This window comes from Nuphar pumila, chromosome 9, assembly GCF_984573655.1.
Source record: "Nuphar pumila chromosome 9, dmNupPumi1.hap1.1, whole genome shotgun sequence".
Lineage (NCBI taxonomy): Eukaryota > Viridiplantae > Streptophyta > Magnoliopsida > Nymphaeales > Nymphaeaceae > Nuphar > Nuphar pumila.
The window spans coordinates 123,282,230-123,302,081 of NC_143257.1; the positions used below are offsets into that span (position 1 = coordinate 123,282,230).

Below are 19,852 nucleotides of genomic sequence, written 5' to 3' on the forward strand. Positions count from 1 at the left end.
GAGCAGCAGTTGGAGCTTTGCTAAGATATCATTGAAACCCGACTAGAAATTTTACCAACCCACAGAATTCAAACAGGTGACCTTCATTTCATTGGTTTCTCAACAAGTATGCCAAGACAGCAATGTCTTAGTTTATATATACCAGTCAAGAACCAGTGAAATGAGGGCAACCAGTTAGAATCCTGCAATTGCAGGAAAGATTTCTGGCCCTGAGATTTAACAGTCTCCTTTCCAAGAGATTCAACCTCCATTAAATTCAAGTCACCATTGGAAGTGTATTATGCCAATTCATCATAAACAATAAAGAAACAAGAACCTTAAGGTTCAATCTCGATCATCACTGACTCTCAGTAAGGAGATCATGAATGAAGAAGCTATAAGCGCCTCTCAACAGAAAGACTATACAAAGTGAGTTGTGCTTGTTCACCTCTTACGTACATTGTCCTATAAAAGACAGGTAAACGAATGGAATCCTCATCCATGTGTCATGTTCTAGCAATGAATATGGTGAAGCTCACCAAGGTTAAGTTTCTTTCCAAAATTTGCAGGTTTAAGGTCAACAGGTGCTAAGTGATAACCATGGTTGTCAGTCGAGGAAGCGGGAAGCGATACGGGAAGCGAGGCACTTTCAAAAATTTAGAAAGCGGGAAGCGTGGGACTACTTAGAAGCAAGCCATGAACCGTCTCGGAAGCGAACCGGAAGCGAGGGGAAAGCAAAAAAAAAAAGAAGAAAAAAAAATAAAATGAAAAAAAGAGGGAAGCGAGGGGGGAGCATGGGGGAAGTGCGCTTCCCAAAAATGGGAAGTGTGTTTCCTATAAAAGGGAAACACACTTCTCATAAAAGAAAAATGCACTTCCCAAAAAAAAGAAACATGCTTCCCATAAAAGGGAAACGCGCTTCCCAAAAAAGGGGGATGTTTCCCCATGCATTTTGAATGCGCAATGTTTCGCGTTTCCGAAGCATGTATCGGGGAAGCGTGCTTCCCCTACTATAGGGGTGCTTCCAGTAACTCTGGTGCTAACGCACCTCTAAAACCTACCAAGACATACTTGTGTGGAAACAGTGACACACATACACCACTAACTAAATGTTTGTTTTCTGACATATGAAACCCTTTTGAGTTGAAACTCAAATAGTTTATGCATGTTTTTATATCTCTAAGAGCTTATCAGCATGAACCTTTCATCCATCGATCAAGCCTCCACTTTCAAACTAATCAGAAATGAAAACTAATTGGTGCCTTGCCCTCACACATATGACAAAATAATCCTTTATCTATGAATAACTTTTTTTCCCATGACATGCAGTGTCTCGTAGTTTATGGAGGAAACACCAACAAACAAGGATATGTTGGTGATGGCTTCTTTAAAATAGAGAAAATTTGTGAGAAAATTCAAAGACTGAAATACTGCAAGTTGCAACTGGTTATTGTTTATCATTATTTCTGCCATATCATTCTAGGCCTCCATAATTCTCTTTTCTCTTTGACTGATGAAGTGTGGATATAAGAGTGTTTTTCATAAGAAATTATCAAGTGTTTTCATTCTATTTATTCTTTTGTTAATATTCTTCAGAAAAAAAGGTTAAGTGATCTCTTAGTTTTCACTCTCCTCAACAGAGGCCATGTACATTCTCAACCAAACCTTCCGAAGTTTGCAAGCACTTCAAAAGTAGCTGGGATAAGCAACCCTTTCTCAGGAAACTTGAGAAGCTCCACTTTCCCAAGTGCTTGAAAACCTGCCCTAAGTTGGTTGTCATTGATCAACCTTTACTTTCATATTTAATAAATAGTTACCTCCATTCACAGTGTTTTTGGTCATTGGATTCATATTTTGTGGCAAAATAGATGTGCCATTAGTGTGTAATAAACCCCACTGCTTACACTGAAAGCCTCAGCAATCATCGCAGTATGACTTCAACAAATAAACAAATAAAGCAACTTAAACTCAAAAGTCGATTATCATATCTACTGTTTAAGATTTCTGTCATTACATGATCTTCTCATGCACTTACAGTAAAGAATACACCCTTTCGCAAAAATCCCTGCCAAGGAAACACCTATGTAACATGGCTACTTTCGAAAGGGTGTTGTACCCACATCGACCCAGATACTGATACTTCATTAGGTACAATTTAGACCAGTTTTGAATCCGACACAGTCCATTACCTGTTTTCATCCATTTTAAGGTGCATAAAGGGTTTTTTTATTCATTCTAGTATGGTGTTTCACACACACACACACACACACAGGTACATGCAAACCTACGTCACATGGGTATGGGTGCGGGTACGACACGACAATTCCAAAAAATGTGGGTACGAGGACACGGCTATATATATGTGTGTGTGTGTGTGTGTGTGTGAGGGGGGGGGGGGGGGGGGCTATACCATTTTTAAATGAAATAAAAAAGAAACATTTTAAAATGATTTTTTTTAATAAAGGGGTGTCTGTAACATTATTTCATTTTATTTTCAAGGGAAGGGGTGCTCTCTCTCTCTCTCTCTCTCTCTCCTTTATTTCTGTTCTCCTGTGTTTGGCTTTCTTTTTCTTCCTCGTTCTCCTCCCCTTCTTCTCCCGCTGGTTACGGTGGAAACATGGCAGAGAGAGAAAGAGAGAGATGGGGTTCGGTCTCAGTTGGACCCAACCCAGGTCCAGCACGTACCCATGCCACACCCAGTACTAGTACTAGTACCAGTACCTGTGTTGGGTAGTGTTGACACGGGTACGTGGGGCCTTTTTGCAGTGTCGAGGTAACATAGATGCAAACGTAATTTTTCTCAAAGAAACATATAAATAGTTTTACCCCAGTAGGCCCATACTTTCAAAACTTCTGCTGTTGAATCCCAAATACCAACAACCACACTTATCTGACAAAGGAAATACCTATTAAATGAAATCAAATATATAACAAAGAATGTGTTTAATCGATAAGTGTGTTAGATGCTTGACAGTAATATAACATGCACATTTGATTCTCATGTGATTTGGAGTCACATGGGAATTGAGTAGTCACCCCAAATGTGATTCCAAATCTTAATTTTTTTTAACGCAAGAGAAAGAGCAGAGAGTATTGTTCTCTAACAACTGTGAGAAAGTGATTCTCACTAGGGCCAATCTAACATGCCCAAAATGACTTGCTGTTTACTTCCTAACATGTGTCCTTTATCATCCAAACATTATGTCTTGTTTGGATGATAGTTAAAGACAACACCCCTACCTTGCTATTTTACTTCCTAACATGCATCCTTTATATATCTTGTTTGGATGGAATCACTAGAATATGTTTACTGGGAAAACTTTTATTCAAGCATGAACTGAGATTTTCGTGGCTTTTTTGTTGTTTTCTTAAATCTCACCCTACAAATGTGATCTACATGCTCGGTTTTATGCAGACTGATTCTCGGATTGGCCGATTACAATGCATAAGCAGAAACTTTTAAGGCTTGAAAATCAACAGCTCAGAATTCTCATAAGATTCAAGCATCCAAAAATCAGATTTTTTCATAAAAAAATACACTATCCAACAATCGATTCCTAGCAAACAGACAGTGTCGAACGCATCTACAGGGTCGGAATCACAAAAAAAATGTTGAAAATACATAGTTCATACTCCAATAAATATGTTTCCAGTAAACATATTCTAGTGAACCAGTTTGGATGAAATTTAAAACACCCCTGCCACCTTCATTTTCCTAATTACGAATTTCTAAGATAAGCACCTACCTTGAAGTTGAAGTTGCAAGCACACAACAACAACAACTACGCCTTCATCCCAAAACAATTGGGGTCGGTGATATGAACCAAAAAAGAAAATCATTCTGGGTCTTCCACATGAATCCTTCTCCTCCAATCATTTCTATCCAATGCTATGTCCTCGGTGAGGTTCAAAGCATTCATATCCTTTCCTATCATCTCCATCCATGTCTTCCTAGGCCTACCCCGACCTCTTTTAACTAATATATTTTTCCATTTCTCCATCCTTCTAACTGGAGCATCATTAGGCCTTCACCGAATATGTCCAAACCACCGTCAACGATTCTCTCTCATCTTATTTTCATGGTTTGTGGTATTAATAGTGTGGTGTAATGTTGCTCTTTTGCTATGAAATATAAGTTTGAGAGTTTGTACGTTAGGCAATTTTGATAACTTGTTCATATTTTAGATTTTTTTTTTTTAAAGGTACATGTTTTACGTCTAAAAGATCTTTTTTTAAGGGAAAATTCTTGGCGACCAGGAAAAATGGATCCCCTCCCTGCCTCATCCCGTTTGGATCGAGGATGGAAGACATGAAATGGGGAGGGAGGGGGGGGAGACCTTATCCCCCACCTCATCCCTAGAAAATTCCAGTGGGGCAACCATTTGCCGCTATACTAAGAAAAGGGCCTTAAATTTCTAAGTGAGTCCTCATTTGGACTTTTATATTTTTTTTCCGAACTGCCAAATAGGAATCTCGGGTTAACCTCCAACACCAACATCTTGGTGAGTTTCTTATATTGCCCTTTGGTTTTGAAAAATATTAATTTACCCTCATACAAAAGAGAGACGTAGGTTTTTGAGTCCTTCAATGGTATTATTGACATTTGACACATTTTAACGCTTTTTTAACTTGAGTTAATGGTTAGGAGTAAGAGTATGTCTTTGTTTGGCAATTTCCATAAAAACAGAGGTCATATCAGGAAATTCTGAAACATGAAGCCTTTTTTGGGTTTATGATTAAAAGGTTGACCCTTAAATAAAATAATTGCCATAATAACTAAGGTTTGGAAGTAAGGATGGCAGTAGACCGGGGGACAACGGGACCCCGCCCTGCCTCGCCCTGTTTGGACCGGAGATGAAGGGCATGAACCGGGAATGAAGGCAGGGATGAAGGTTAAAATCTATCCCTGTGCAGGGATAGAGACCGGGGGATAACGTGACCCCGCCCTGCCTCAGCTTATAAGCTTGTAACAAGCAAAGTCTAGAAATGAGGCGGCTAGTTTTCTAAAAAAAAGTCTGAAGTGTTTTATTAAAATTTGATAACATATAATATTTATTAACGAGCCTAGACAAAATGTGACGAACCGAGCCAAACTAAGCTTCATCTGTTCATACTAAGCTCAAATGCCTAAATGTGTTGGCTCACAAATTGGCTCGTCAAGTCTGCTCTGGCCTCCTCTCCCTTTGTAAGTCACAAGAGCAACAGTTGGTTTTTTATTAGGCAAAGGAATTGTACATTTTCATTTTAAAGAAGATGCACAACAAGAACATTAATCAGGTATCCATACAAGTTATCTTGATTTATCTAATTCTAGTTCATGGGAACGCCACAAGTATAGATAAAGGTACCAAAAATGATAATACACTACCATATGGCCAACCCCTGTCAAATTGAAAATGACAAGCATGATACTCAGCATGAAAACCAAAAGTCCAGAAATTATCCGCAGCAGATCAAGATCATGGAGAAGAGAGTTCATATATCAAAAAATCAACAAATCCACTGGACGAAAGATCTGCTGTAGGCAAACAGCAAAATAGTTTCCCTCAAATAAAAATCTCTGTAAACATAAAAACCTAAATAATAATAATAATAATAATAATAATAATAATAATAAACAATCAGAAGTAAGTAGCTTAGCCTGATCTTCCCCAAGAGCATCTAGTTTTTGGTTCTCATGTGAGGGAAAAAAACAAAATAAACAAATTCAAGGACAGTCAGAAAGTATCGCACGAAACTGTTCGGAGTCCACTATCATAAATTAAGTTCTCAAATACATTATGTCATGCATGCATTAGTAATGTGTCACTTGTCTAGGCACACAAGCATAAATTTAAGGCACCACGAGGGCAAGCATGTACGTGTGCTTGTGCTTGAAGATGCATGCAGCCAAGTTCCACTGTCAGCAGTTAACTGATAAACACATAAGAACCAATGAAAAGAAACAATTCTACAACATGGATCTAAATCAAAGCATCACAATGACAACTCAATCTTTTGAGGACTTGTTGATCAGCGACTTGTGAATATGCGGGATAACTCCACCTCCAGCTATGGTGCCCTTAATCAAAGTATCCAGCTCTTCGTCTCCTCTAATAGCAAGCTGAAGATGACGAGGTGTTATACGCTTCACTTTAAGATCTTTGCTAGCATTCCCTGCCAACTCCAGCACTTCAGCAGTCAGATACTCCAAAATGGCTGCTGAATAAACAGCAGCTGTAGCACCGACCCTTCCATTGGCAGCAATGCGTGATTTCAGCAACCGATGGATACGACCAACTGGAAACTGATTCCAAAGGAGAAAAATCAGTCAAAGATGAGAAAACTCCCTTCTATATTGGTGCATGTAGGTCCTAAACTGCATTACCCACCGCCCTCAGGGGTTTAAAACCATTGGGTAGATTTGATTGTCAGATTTGGGCCCCTTAAATCATGGAAGTGGTTGATGGTAAATGTGTCAAATTCAAATTGAGAGACTTTGTCAGTAGATCAAGGAGTAATTGAAGTTAATACACATGGAATTTCAGCAAACTAGAGCACAAAAATTTCCAGTATGAGATAGGGTTGGAATTTCATGTAAAGATACATCAAAGTAGCAATCTCAGAACAAACACAATTTTTTTCAAATTTTAGGGGCAGTTTGCATGGTGTTAAAAGGAAAAAATAGACTGGTTACTTCACAAGTCAAGAGGCTTGTAAGTGATTTTCACAAAACCCAAGGGATCCACACTAACATTCAAATAATGAGAAAAATTACAAAAGATCCTAAAAAAGCCTTGGAAATTTTGAACAGAATTCTTACAACTGGCCTCTATTTTAATGGTTTACCGATGAGACATGATCTGGTAGTTTTGGCAATGCTTATACGTAATTGACCTATAACCACATATCTCACCATCTTGGCAACATGACCGTGTGGGGTGCTTCAGCCAGCGACTTGCCCTTTATAGAATGATGAATGTAAGATGCTGGCAAGCATGACATGCTTCATAAGATCTATCTGACGAAAGGAAATTGTGATTTAGTCATGTTCTCCTTGCAAATAAACAGTGACAATTGCAACTGAATCTTAGGGTTCTCTTCATTGTTTTTACAATGTTTGCACCACGAAATTTGAGTGATGGCCATAATTCAATGACAAATGTTGAAGCTCTTGAGCAGCAGTTGGAGCTTTGCTAAGATATCATTGAAACCCGACTAGAAATTTTACCAACCCACAGAATTCAAACAGGTGACCTTCATTTCATTGGTTTCTCAACAAGTATGCCAAGACAGCAATGTCTTAGTTTATATATACCAGTCAAGAACCAGTGAAATGAGGGCAACCAGTTAGAATCCTGCAATTGCAGGAAAGATTTCTGGCCCTGAGATTTAACAGTCTCCTTTCCAAGAGATTCAACCTCCATTAAATTCAAGTCACCATTGGAAGTGTATTATGCCAATTCATCATAAACAATAAAGAAACAAGAACCTTAAGGTTCAATCTCGATCATCACTGACTCTCAGTAAGGAGATCATGAATGAAGAAGCTATAAGCGCCTCTCAACAGAAAGACTATACAAAGTGAGTTGTGCTTGTTCACCTCTTACGTACATTGTCCTATAAAAGACAGGTAAACGAATGGAATCCTCATCCATGTGTCATGTTCTAGCAATGAATATGGTGAAGCTCACCAAGGTTAAGTTTCTTTCCAAAATTTGCAGGTTTAAGGTCAACAGGTGCTAAGTGATAACCATGGTTGTCAGTCGAGGAAGCGGGAAGCGATACGGGAAGCGAGGCACTTTCAAAAATTTAGAAAGCGGGAAGCGTGGGACTACTTAGAAGCAAGCCATGAACCGTCTCGGAAGCGAACCGGAAGCGAGGGGAAAGCAAAAAAAAAAAGAAGAAAAAAAAATAAAAAAATAAAATGAAAAAAAGAGGGAAGCGAGGGGGGAGCATGGGGGAAGTGCGCTTCCCAAAAATGGGAAGTGTGTTTCCTATAAAAGGGAAACACACTTCTCATAAAAGAAAAATGCACTTCCCAAAAAAAAGAAACATGCTTCCCATAAAAGGGAAACGCGCTTCCCAAAAAAGGGGGATGTTTCCCCATGCATTTTGAATGCGCAATGTTTCGCGTTTCCGAAGCATGTATCGGGGAAGCGTGCTTCCCCTACTATAGGGGTGCTTCCAGTAACTCTGGTGCTAACGCACCTCTAAAACCTACCAAGACATACTTGTGTGGAAACAGTGACACACATACACCACTAACTAAATGTTTGTTTTCTGACATATGAAACCCTTTTGAGTTGAAACTCAAATAGTTTATGCATGTTTTTATATCTCTAAGAGCTTATCAGCATGAACCTTTCATCCATCGATCAAGCCTCCACTTTCAAACTAATCAGAAATGAAAACTAATTGGTGCCTTGCCCTCACACATATGACAAAATAATCCTTTATCTATGAATAACTTTTTTTCCCATGACATGCAGTGTCTCGTAGTTTATGGAGGAAACACCAACAAACAAGGATATGTTGGTGATGGCTTCTTTAAAATAGAGAAAATTTGTGAGAAAATTCAAAGACTGAAATACTGCAAGTTGCAACTGGTTATTGTTTATCATTATTTCTGCCATATCATTCTAGGCCTCCATAATTCTCTTTTCTCTTTGACTGATGAAGTGTGGATATAAGAGTGTTTTTCATAAGAAATTATCAAGTGTTTTCATTCTATTTATTCTTTTGTTAATATTCTTCAGAAAAAAAGGTTAAGTGATCTCTTAGTTTTCACTCTCCTCAACAGAGGCCATGTACATTCTCAACCAAACCTTCCGAAGTTTGCAAGCACTTCAAAAGTAGCTGGGATAAGCAACCCTTTCTCAGGAAACTTGAGAAGCTCCACTTTCCCAAGTGCTTGAAAACCTGCCCTAAGTTGGTTGTCATTGATCAACCTTTACTTTCATATTTAATAAATAGTTACCTCCATTCACAGTGTTTTTGGTCATTGGATTCATATTTTGTGGCAAAATAGATGTGCCATTAGTGTGTAATAAACCCCACTGCTTACACTGAAAGCCTCAGCAATCATCGCAGTATGACTTCAACAAATAAACAAATAAAGCAACTTAAACTCAAAAGTCGATTATCATATCTACTGTTTAAGATTTCTGTCATTACATGATCTTCTCATGCACTTACAGTAAAGAATACACCCTTTCGCAAAAATCCCTGCCAAGGAAACACCTATGTAACATGGCTACTTTCGAAAGGGTGTTGTACCCACATCGACCCAGATACTGATACTTCATTAGGTACAATTTAGACCAGTTTTGAATCCGACACAGTCCATTACCTGTTTTCATCCATTTTAAGGTGCATAAAGGGTTTTTTTATTCATTCTAGTATGGTGTTTCACACACACACACACACACACACAGGTACATGCAAACCTACGTCACATGGGTATGGGTGCGGGTACGACACGACAATTCCAAAAAATGTGGGTACGAGGACACGGCTATATATATGTGTGTGTGTGTGTGTGTGTGTGAGGGGGGGGGGGGGGGGGGCTATACCATTTTTAAATGAAATAAAAAAGAAACATTTTAAAATGATTTTTTTTAATAAAGGGGTGTCTGTAACATTATTTCATTTTATTTTCAAGGGAAGGGGTGCTCTCTCTCTCTCTCTCTCTCTCTCTCTCCTTTATTTCTGTTCTCCTGTGTTTGGCTTTCTTTTTCTTCCTCGTTCTCCTCCCCTTCTTCTCCCGCTGGTTACGGTGGAAACATGGCAGAGAGAGAAAGAGAGAGATGGGGTTCGGTCTCAGTTGGACCCAACCCAGGTCCAGCACGTACCCATGCCACACCCAGTACTAGTACTAGTACCAGTACCTGTGTTGGGTAGTGTTGACACGGGTACGTGGGGCCTTTTTGCAGTGTCGAGGTAACATAGATGCAAACGTAATTTTTCTCAAAGAAACATATAAATAGTTTTACCCCAGTAGGCCCATACTTTCAAAACTTCTGCTGTTGAATCCCAAATACCAACAACCACACTTATCTGACAAAGGAAATACCTATTAAATGAAATCAAATATATAACAAAGAATGTGTTTAATCGATAAGTGTGTTAGATGCTTGACAGTAATATAACATGCACATTTGATTCTCATGTGATTTGGAGTCACATGGGAATTGAGTAGTCACCCCAAATGTGATTCCAAATCTTAATTTTTTTTAACGCAAGAGAAAGAGCAGAGAGTATTGTTCTCTAACAACTGTGAGAAAGTGATTCTCACTAGGGCCAATCTAACATGCCCAAAATGACTTGCTGTTTACTTCCTAACATGTGTCCTTTATCATCCAAACATTATGTCTTGTTTGGATGATAGTTAAAGACAACACCCCTACCTTGCTATTTTACTTCCTAACATGCATCCTTTATATATCTTGTTTGGATGGAATCACTAGAATATGTTTACTGGGAAAACTTTTATTCAAGCATGAACTGAGATTTTCGTGGCTTTTTTGTTGTTTTCTTAAATCTCACCCTACAAATGTGATCTACATGCTCGGTTTTATGCAGACTGATTCTCGGATTGGCCGATTACAATGCATAAGCAGAAACTTTTAAGTCTTGAAAATCAACAGCTCAGAATTCTCATAAGATTCAAGCATCCAAAAATCAGATTTTTTCATAAAAAAATACACTATCCAACAATCGATTCCTAGCAAACAGACAGTGTCGAACGCATCTACAGGGTCGGAATCACAAAAAAAATGTTGAAAATACATAGTTCATACTCCAATAAATATGTTTCCAGTAAACATATTCTAGTGAACCAGTTTGGATGAAATTTAAAACACCCCTGCCACCTTCATTTTCCTAATTACGAATTTCTAAGATAAGCACCTACCTTGAAGTTGAAGTTGCAAGCACACAACAACAACAACTACGCCTTCATCCCAAAACAATTGGGGTCGGTGATATGAACCAAAAAAGAAAATCATTCTGGGTCTTCCACATGAATCCTTCTCCTCCAATCATTTCTATCCAATGCTATGTCCTCGGTGAGGTTCAAAGCATTCATATCCTTTCCTATCATCTCCATCCATGTCTTCCTAGGCCTACCCCGACCTCTTTTAACTAATATATTTTTCCATTTCTCCATCCTTCTAACTGGAGCATCATTAGGCCTTCACCGAATATGTCCAAACCACCGTCAACGATTCTCTCTCATCTTATTTTCATGGTTTGTGGTATTAATAGTGTGGTGTAATGTTGCTCTTTTGCTATGAAATATAAGTTTGAGAGTTTGTACGTTAGGCAATTTTGATAACTTGTTCATATTTTAGATTTTTTTTTTTTAAAGGTACATGTTTTACGTCTAAAAGATCTTTTTTTAAGGGAAAATTCTTGGCGACCAGGAAAAATGGATCCCCTCCCTGCCTCATCCCGTTTGGATCGAGGATGGAAGACATGAAATGGGGAGGGAGGGGGGGGAGACCTTATCCCCCACCTCATCCCTAGAAAATTCCAGTGGGGCAACCATTTGCCGCTATACTAAGAAAAGGGCCTTAAATTTCTAAGTGAGTCCTCATTTGGACTTTTATATTTTTTTTCCGAACTGCCAAATAGGAATCTCGGGTTAACCTCCAACACCAACATCTTGGTGAGTTTCTTATATTGCCCTTTGGTTTTGAAAAATATTAATTTACCCTCATACAAAAGAGAGACGTAGGTTTTTGAGTCCTTCAATGGTATTATTGACATTTGACACATTTTAACGCTTTTTTAACTTGAGTTAATGGTTAGGAGTAAGAGTATGTCTTTGTTTGGCAATTTCCATAAAAACAGAGGTCATATCAGGAAATTCTGAAACATGAAGCCTTTTTTGGGTTTATGATTAAAAGGTTGACCCTTAAATAAAATAATTGCCATAATAACTAAGGTTTGGAAGTAAGGATGGCAGTAGACCGGGGGACAACGGGACCCCGCCCTGCCTCGCCCTGTTTGGACCGGAGATGAAGGGCATGAACCGGGAATGAAGGCAGGGATGAAGGTTAAAATCTATCCCTGTGCAGGGATAGAGACCGGGGGATAACGTGACCCCGCCCTGCCTCAGCTTATAAGCTTGTAACAAGCAAAGTCTAGAAATGAGGCGGCTAGTTTTCTAAAAAAAAGTCTGAAGTGTTTTATTAAAATTTGATAACATATAATATTTATTAACGAGCCTAGACAAAATGTGACGAACCGAGCCAAACTAAGCTTCATCTGTTCATACTAAGCTCAAATGCCTAAATGTGTTGGCTCACAAATTGGCTCGTCAAGTCTGCTCTGGCCTCCTCTCCCTTTGTAAGTCACAAGAGCAACAGTTGGTTTTTTATTAGGCAAAGGAATTGTACATTTTCATTTTAAAGAAGATGCACAACAAGAACATTAATCAGGTATCCATACAAGTTATCTTGATTTATCTAATTCTAGTTCATGGGAACGCCACAAGTATAGATAAAGGTACCAAAAATGATAATACACTACCATATGGCCAACCCCTGTCAAATTGAAAATGACAAGCATGATACTCAGCATGAAAACCAAAAGTCCAGAAATTATCCGCAGCAGATCAAGATCATGGAGAAGAGAGTTCATATATCAAAAAATCAACAAATCCACTGGACGAAAGATCTGCTGTAGGCAAACAGCAAAATAGTTTCCCTCAAATAAAAATCTCTGTAAACATAAAAACCTAAATAATAATAATAATAATAATAATAATAATAATAATAAACAATCAGAAGTAAGTAGCTTAGCCTGATCTTCCCCAAGAGCATCTAGTTTTTGGTTCTCATGTGAGGGAAAAAAACAAAATAAACAAATTCAAGGACAGTCAGAAAGTATCGCACGAAACTGTTCGGAGTCCACTATCATAAATTAAGTTCTCAAATACATTATGTCATGCATGCATTAGTAATGTGTCACTTGTCTAGGCACACAAGCATAAATTTAAGGCACCACGAGGGCAAGCATGTACGTGTGCTTGTGCTTGAAGATGCATGCAGCCAAGTTCCACTGTCAGCAGTTAACTGATAAACACATAAGAACCAATGAAAAGAAACAATTCTACAACATGGATCTAAATCAAAGCATCACAATGACAACTCAATCTTTTGAGGACTTGTTGATCAGCGACTTGTGAATATGCGGGATAACTCCACCTCCAGCTATGGTGCCCTTAATCAAAGTATCCAGCTCTTCGTCTCCTCTAATAGCAAGCTGAAGATGACGAGGTGTTATACGCTTCACTTTAAGATCTTTGCTAGCATTCCCTGCCAACTCCAGCACTTCAGCAGTCAGATACTCCAAAATGGCTGCTGAATAAACAGCAGCTGTAGCACCGACCCTTCCATTGGCAGCAATGCGTGATTTCAGCAACCGATGGATACGACCAACTGGAAACTGATTCCAAAGGAGAAAAATCAGTCAAAGATGAGAAAACTCCCTTCTATATTGGTGCATGTAGGTCCTAAACTGCATTACCCACCGCCCTCAGGGGTTTAAAACCATTGGGTAGATTTGATTGTCAGATTTGGGCCCCTTAAATCATGGAAGTGGTTGATGGTAAATGTGTCAAATTCAAATTGAGAGACTTTGTCAGTAGATCAAGGAGTAATTGAAGTTAATACACATGGAATTTCAGCAAACTAGAGCACAAAAATTTCCAGTATGAGATAGGGTTGGAATTTCATGTAAAGATACATCAAAGTAGCAATCTCAGAACAAACACAATTTTTTTCAAATTTTAGGGGCAGTTTGCATGGTGTTAAAAGGAAAAAATAGACTGGTTACTTCACAAGTCAAGAGGCTTGTAAGTGATTTTCACAAAACCCAAGGGATCCACACTAACATTCAAATAATGAGAAAAATTACAAAAGATCCTAAAAAAGCCTTGGAAATTTTGAACAGAATTCTTACAACTGGCCTCTATTTTAATGGTTTACCGATGAGACATGATCTGGTAGTTTTGGCAATGCTTATACGTAATTGACCTATAACCACATATCTCACCATCTTGGCAACATGACCGTGTGGGGTGCTTCAGCCAGCGACTTGCCCTTTATAGAATGATGAATGTAAGATGCTGGCAAGCATGACATGCTTCATAAGATCTATCTGACGAAAGGAAATTGTGATTTAGTCATGTTCTCCTTGCAAATAAACAGTGACAATTGCAACTGAATCTTAGGGTTCTCTTCATTGTTTTTACAATGTTTGCACCACGAAATTTGAGTGATGGCCATAATTCAATGACAAATGTTGAAGCTCTTGAGCAGCAGTTGGAGCTTTGCTAAGATATCATTGAAACCCGACTAGAAATTTTACCAACCCACAGAATTCAAACAGGTGACCTTCATTTCATTGGTTTCTCAACAAGTATGCCAAGACAGCAATGTCTTAGTTTATATATACCAGTCAAGAACCAGTGAAATGAGGGCAACCAGTTAGAATCCTGCAATTGCAGGAAAGATTTCTGGCCCTGAGATTTAACAGTCTCCTTTCCAAGAGATTCAACCTCCATTAAATTCAAGTCACCATTGGAAGTGTATTATGCCAATTCATCATAAACAATAAAGAAACAAGAACCTTAAGGTTCAATCTCGATCATCACTGACTCTCAGTAAGGAGATCATGAATGAAGAAGCTATAAGCGCCTCTCAACAGAAAGACTATACAAAGTGAGTTGTGCTTGTTCACCTCTTACGTACATTGTCCTATAAAAGACAGGTAAACGAATGGAATCCTCATCCATGTGTCATGTTCTAGCAATGAATATGGTGAAGCTCACCAAGGTTAAGTTTCTTTCCAAAATTTGCAGGTTTAAGGTCAACAGGTGCTAAGTGATAACCATGGTTGTCAGTCGAGGAAGCGGGAAGCGATACGGGAAGCGAGGCACTTTCAAAAATTTAGAAAGCGGGAAGCGTGGGACTACTTAGAAGCAAGCCATGAACCGTCTCGGAAGCGAACCGGAAGCGAGGGGAAAGCAAAAAAAAAAAGAAGAAAAAAAAATAAAAAAATAAAATGAAAAAAAGAGGGAAGCGAGGGGGGAGCATGGGGGAAGTGCGCTTCCCAAAAATGGGAAGTGTGTTTCCTATAAAAGGGAAACACACTTCTCATAAAAGAAAAATGCACTTCCCAAAAAAAAGAAACATGCTTCCCATAAAAGGGAAACGCGCTTCCCAAAAAAGGGGGATGTTTCCCCATGCATTTTGAATGCGCAATGTTTCGCGTTTCCGAAGCATGTATCGGGGAAGCGTGCTTCCCCTACTATAGGGGTGCTTCCAGTAACTCTGGTGCTAACGCACCTCTAAAACCTACCAAGACATACTTGTGTGGAAACAGTGACACACATACACCACTAACTAAATGTTTGTTTTCTGACATATGAAACCCTTTTGAGTTGAAACTCAAATAGTTTATGCATGTTTTTATATCTCTAAGAGCTTATCAGCATGAACCTTTCATCCATCGATCAAGCCTCCACTTTCAAACTAATCAGAAATGAAAACTAATTGGTGCCTTGCCCTCACACATATGACAAAATAATCCTTTATCTATGAATAACTTTTTTTCCCATGACATGCAGTGTCTCGTAGTTTATGGAGGAAACACCAACAAACAAGGATATGTTGGTGATGGCTTCTTTAAAATAGAGAAAATTTGTGAGAAAATTCAAAGACTGAAATACTGCAAGTTGCAACTGGTTATTGTTTATCATTATTTCTGCCATATCATTCTAGGCCTCCATAATTCTCTTTTCTCTTTGACTGATGAAGTGTGGATATAAGAGTGTTTTCCATAAGAAATTATCAAGTGTTTTCATTCTATTTATTCTTTTGTTAATATTCTTCAGAAAAAAAGGTTAAGTGATCTCTTAGTTTTCACTCTCCTCAACAGAGGCCATGTACATTCTCAACCAAACCTTCCGAAGTTTGCAAGCACTTCAAAAGTAGCTGGGATAAGCAACCCTTTCTCAGGAAACTTGAGAAGCTCCACTTTCCCAAGTGCTTGAAAACCTGCCCTAAGTTGGTTGTCATTGATCAACCTTTACTTTCATATTTAATAAATAGTTACCTCCATTCACAGTGTTTTTGGTCATTGGATTCATATTTTGTGGCAAAATAGATGTGCCATTAGTGTGTAATAAACCCCACTGCTTACACTGAAAGCCTCAGCAATCATCGCAGTATGACTTCAACAAATAAACAAATAAAGCAACTTAAACTCAAAAGTCGATTATCATATCTACTGTTTAAGATTTCTGTCATTACATGATCTTCTCATGCACTTACAGTAAAGAATACACCCTTTCGCAAAAATCCCTGCCAAGGAAACACCTATGTAACATGGCTACTTTCGAAAGGGTGTTGTACCCACATCGACCCAGATACTGATACTTCATTAGGTACAATTTAGACCAGTTTTGAATCCGACACAGTCCATTACCTGTTTTCATCCATTTTAAGGTGCATAAAGGGTTTTTTTATTCATTCTAGTATGGTGTTTCACACACACACACACACACACAGGTACATGCAAACCTACGTCACATGGGTATGGGTGCGGGTACGACACGACAATTCCAAAAAATGTGGGTACGAGGACACGGCTATATATATGTGTGTGTGTGTGTGTGTGTGTGAGGGGGGGGGGGGGCTATACCATTTTTAAATGAAATAAAAAAGAAACATTTTAAAATGATTTTTTTTAATAAAGGGGTGTCTGTAACATTATTTCATTTTATTTTCAAGGGAAGGGGTGCTCTCTCTCTCTCTCTCTCTCTCTCTCTCTCCTTTATTTCTGTTCTCCTGTGTTTGGCTTTCTTTTTCTTCCTCGTTCTCCTCCCCTTCTTCTCCCGCTGGTTACGGTGGAAACATGGCAGAGAGAGAAAGAGAGAGATGGGGTTCGGTCTCAGTTGGACCCAACCCAGGTCCAGCACGTACCCATGCCACACCCAGTACTAGTACTAGTACCAGTACCTGTGTTGGGTAGTGTTGACACGGGTACGTGGGGCCTTTTTGCAGTGTCGAGGTAACATAGATGCAAACGTAATTTTTCTCAAAGAAACATATAAATAGTTTTACCCCAGTAGGCCCATACTTTCAAAACTTCTGCTGTTGAATCCCAAATACCAACAACCACACTTATCTGACAAAGGAAATACCTATTAAATGAAATCAAATATATAACAAAGAATGTGTTTAATCGATAAGTGTGTTAGATGCTTGACAGTAATATAACATGCACATTTGATTCTCATGTGATTTGGAGTCACATGGGAATTGAGTAGTCACCCCAAATGTGATTCCAAATCTTAATTTTTTTTAACGCAAGAGAAAGAGCAGAGAGTATTGTTCTCTAACAACTGTGAGAAAGTGATTCTCACTAGGGCCAATCTAACATGCCCAAAATGACTTGCTGTTTACTTCCTAACATGTGTCCTTTATCATCCAAACATTATGTCTTGTTTGGATGATAGTTAAAGACAACACCCCTACCTTGCTATTTTACTTCCTAACATGCATCCTTTATATATCTTGTTTGGATGGAATCACTAAAATATGTTTACTGGGAAAACTTTTATTCAAGCATGAACTGAGATTTTCGTGGCTTTTTTGTTGTTTTCTTAAATCTCACCCTACAAATGTGATCTACATGCTCGGTTTTATGCAGACTGATTCTCGGATTGGCCGATTACAATGCATAAGCAGAAACTTTTAAGGCTTGAAAATCAACAGCTCAGAATTCTCATAAGATTCAAGCATCCAAAAATCAGATTTTTTCATAAAAAAATACACTATCCAACAATCGATTCCTAGCAAACAGACAGTGTCGAACGCATCTACAGGGTCGGAATCACAAAAAAAATGTTGAAAATACATAGTTCATACTCCAATAAATATGTTTCCAGTAAACATATTCTAGTGAACCAGTTTGGATGAAATTTAAAACACCCCTGCCACCTTCATTTTCCTAATTACGAATTTCTAAGATAAGCACCTACCTTGAAGTTGAAGTTGCAAGCACACAACAACAACAACTACGCCTTCATCCCAAAACAATTGGGGTCGGTGATATGAACCAAAAAAGAAAATCATTCTGGGTCTTCCACATGAATCCTTCTCCTCCAATCATTTCTATCCAATGCTATGTCCTCGGTGAGGTTCAAAGCATTCATATCCTTTCCTATCATCTCCATCCATGTCTTCCTAGGCCTACCCCGACCTCTTTTAACTAATATATTTTTCCATTTCTCCATCCTTCTAACTGGAGCATCATTAGGCCTTCACCGAATATGTCCAAACCACCGTCAACGATTCTCTCTCATCTTATTTTCATGGTTTGTGGTATTAATAGTGTGGTGTAATGTTGCTCTTTTGCTATGAAATATAAGTTTGAGAGTTTGTACGTTAGGCAATTTTGATAACTTGTTCATATTTTAGATTTTTTTTTTTTAAAGGTACATGTTTTACGTCTAAAAGATCTTTTTTTAAGGGAAAATTCTTGGCGACCAGGAAAAATGGATCCCCTCCCTGCCTCATCCCGTTTGGATCGAGGATGGAAGACATGAAATGGGGAGGGAGGGGGGGGAGACCTTATCCCCCACCTCATCCCTAGAAAATTCCAGTGGGGCAACCATTTGCCGCTATACTAAGAAAAGGGCCTTAAATTTCTAAGTGAGTCCTCATTTGGACTTTTATATTTTTTTTCCGAACTGCCAAATAGGAATCTCGGGTTAACCTCCAACACCAACATCTTGGTGAGTTTCTTATATTGCCCTTTGGTTTTGAAAAATATTAATTTACCCTCATACAAAAGAGAGACGTAGGTTTTTGAGTCCTTCAATGGTATTATTGACATTTGACACATTTTAACGCTTTTTTAACTTGAGTTAATGGTTAGGAGTAAGAGTATGTCTTTGTTTGGCAATTTCCATAAAAACAGAGGTCATATCAGGAAATTCTGAAACATGAAGCCTTTTTTGGGTTTATGATTAAAAGGTTGACCCTTAAATAAAATAATTGCCATAATAACTAAGGTTTGGAAGTAAGGATGGCAGTAGACCGGGGGACAACGGGACCCCGCCCTGCCTCGCCCTGTTTGGACCGGAGATGAAGGGCATGAACCGGGAATGAAGGCAGGGATGAAGGTTAAAATCTATCCCTGTGCAGGGATAGAGACCGGGGGATAACGTGACCCCGCCCTGCCTCAGCTTATAAGCTTGTAACAAGCAAAGTCTAGAAATGAGGCGGCTAGTTTTCTAAAAAAAAGTCTGAAGTGTTTTATTAAAATTTGATAACATATAATATTTATTAACGAGCCTAGACAAAATGTGACGAACCGAGCCAAACTAAGCTTCATCTGTTCATACTAAGCTCAAATGCCTAAATGTGTTGGCTCACAAATTGGCTCGTCAAGTCTGCTCTGGCCTCCTCTCCCTTTGTAAGTCACAAGAGCAACAGTTGGTTTTTTATTAGGCAAAGGAATTGTACATTTTCATTTTAAAGAAGATGCACAACAAGAACATTAATCAGGTATCCATACAAGTTATCTTGATTTATCTAATTCTAGTTCATGGGAACGCCACAAGTATAGATAAAGGTACCAAAAATGATAATACACTACCATATGGCCAACCCCTGTCAAATTGAAAATGACAAGCATGATACTCAGCATGAAAACCAAAAGTCCAGAAATTATCCGCAGCAGATCAAGATCATGGAGAAGAGAGTTCATATATCAAAAAATCAACAAATCCACTGGACGAAAGATCTGCTGTAGGCAAACAGCAAAATAGTTTCCCTCAAATAAAAATCTCTGTAAACATAAAAACCTAAAT

General features: G+C 38.6%; 2 protein-coding genes across 2 annotated transcripts; both read right to left on the bottom strand.

Moving 5' to 3' along the window:
* Positions 1-5,968: 5,968 nt before the first annotated feature.
* Positions 5,969-9,046, bottom strand: LOC149829228 (putative histone H2A variant 3). Its single transcript, XM_090017227.1, has 2 exons — positions 9,026-9,046; positions 5,969-6,265 (listed from the first exon to the last, which is right to left on the bottom strand). Exons 1-2 carry the CDS (start codon positions 9,044-9,046, stop codon positions 5,969-5,971), a joined length of 318 nt encoding a protein of 105 aa, XP_089873353.1.
* Positions 9,047-13,116: 4,070 nt separating this feature from the next.
* Positions 13,117-16,194, bottom strand: LOC149829229 (putative histone H2A variant 3). The gene is made up of 2 exons (XM_090017228.1): positions 16,174-16,194; positions 13,117-13,413 (listed from the first exon to the last, which is right to left on the bottom strand). Exons 1-2 carry the CDS (start codon positions 16,192-16,194, stop codon positions 13,117-13,119), a joined length of 318 nt encoding a protein of 105 aa, XP_089873354.1.
* Between the last annotated feature and the right edge of the window lie 3,658 nt (positions 16,195-19,852).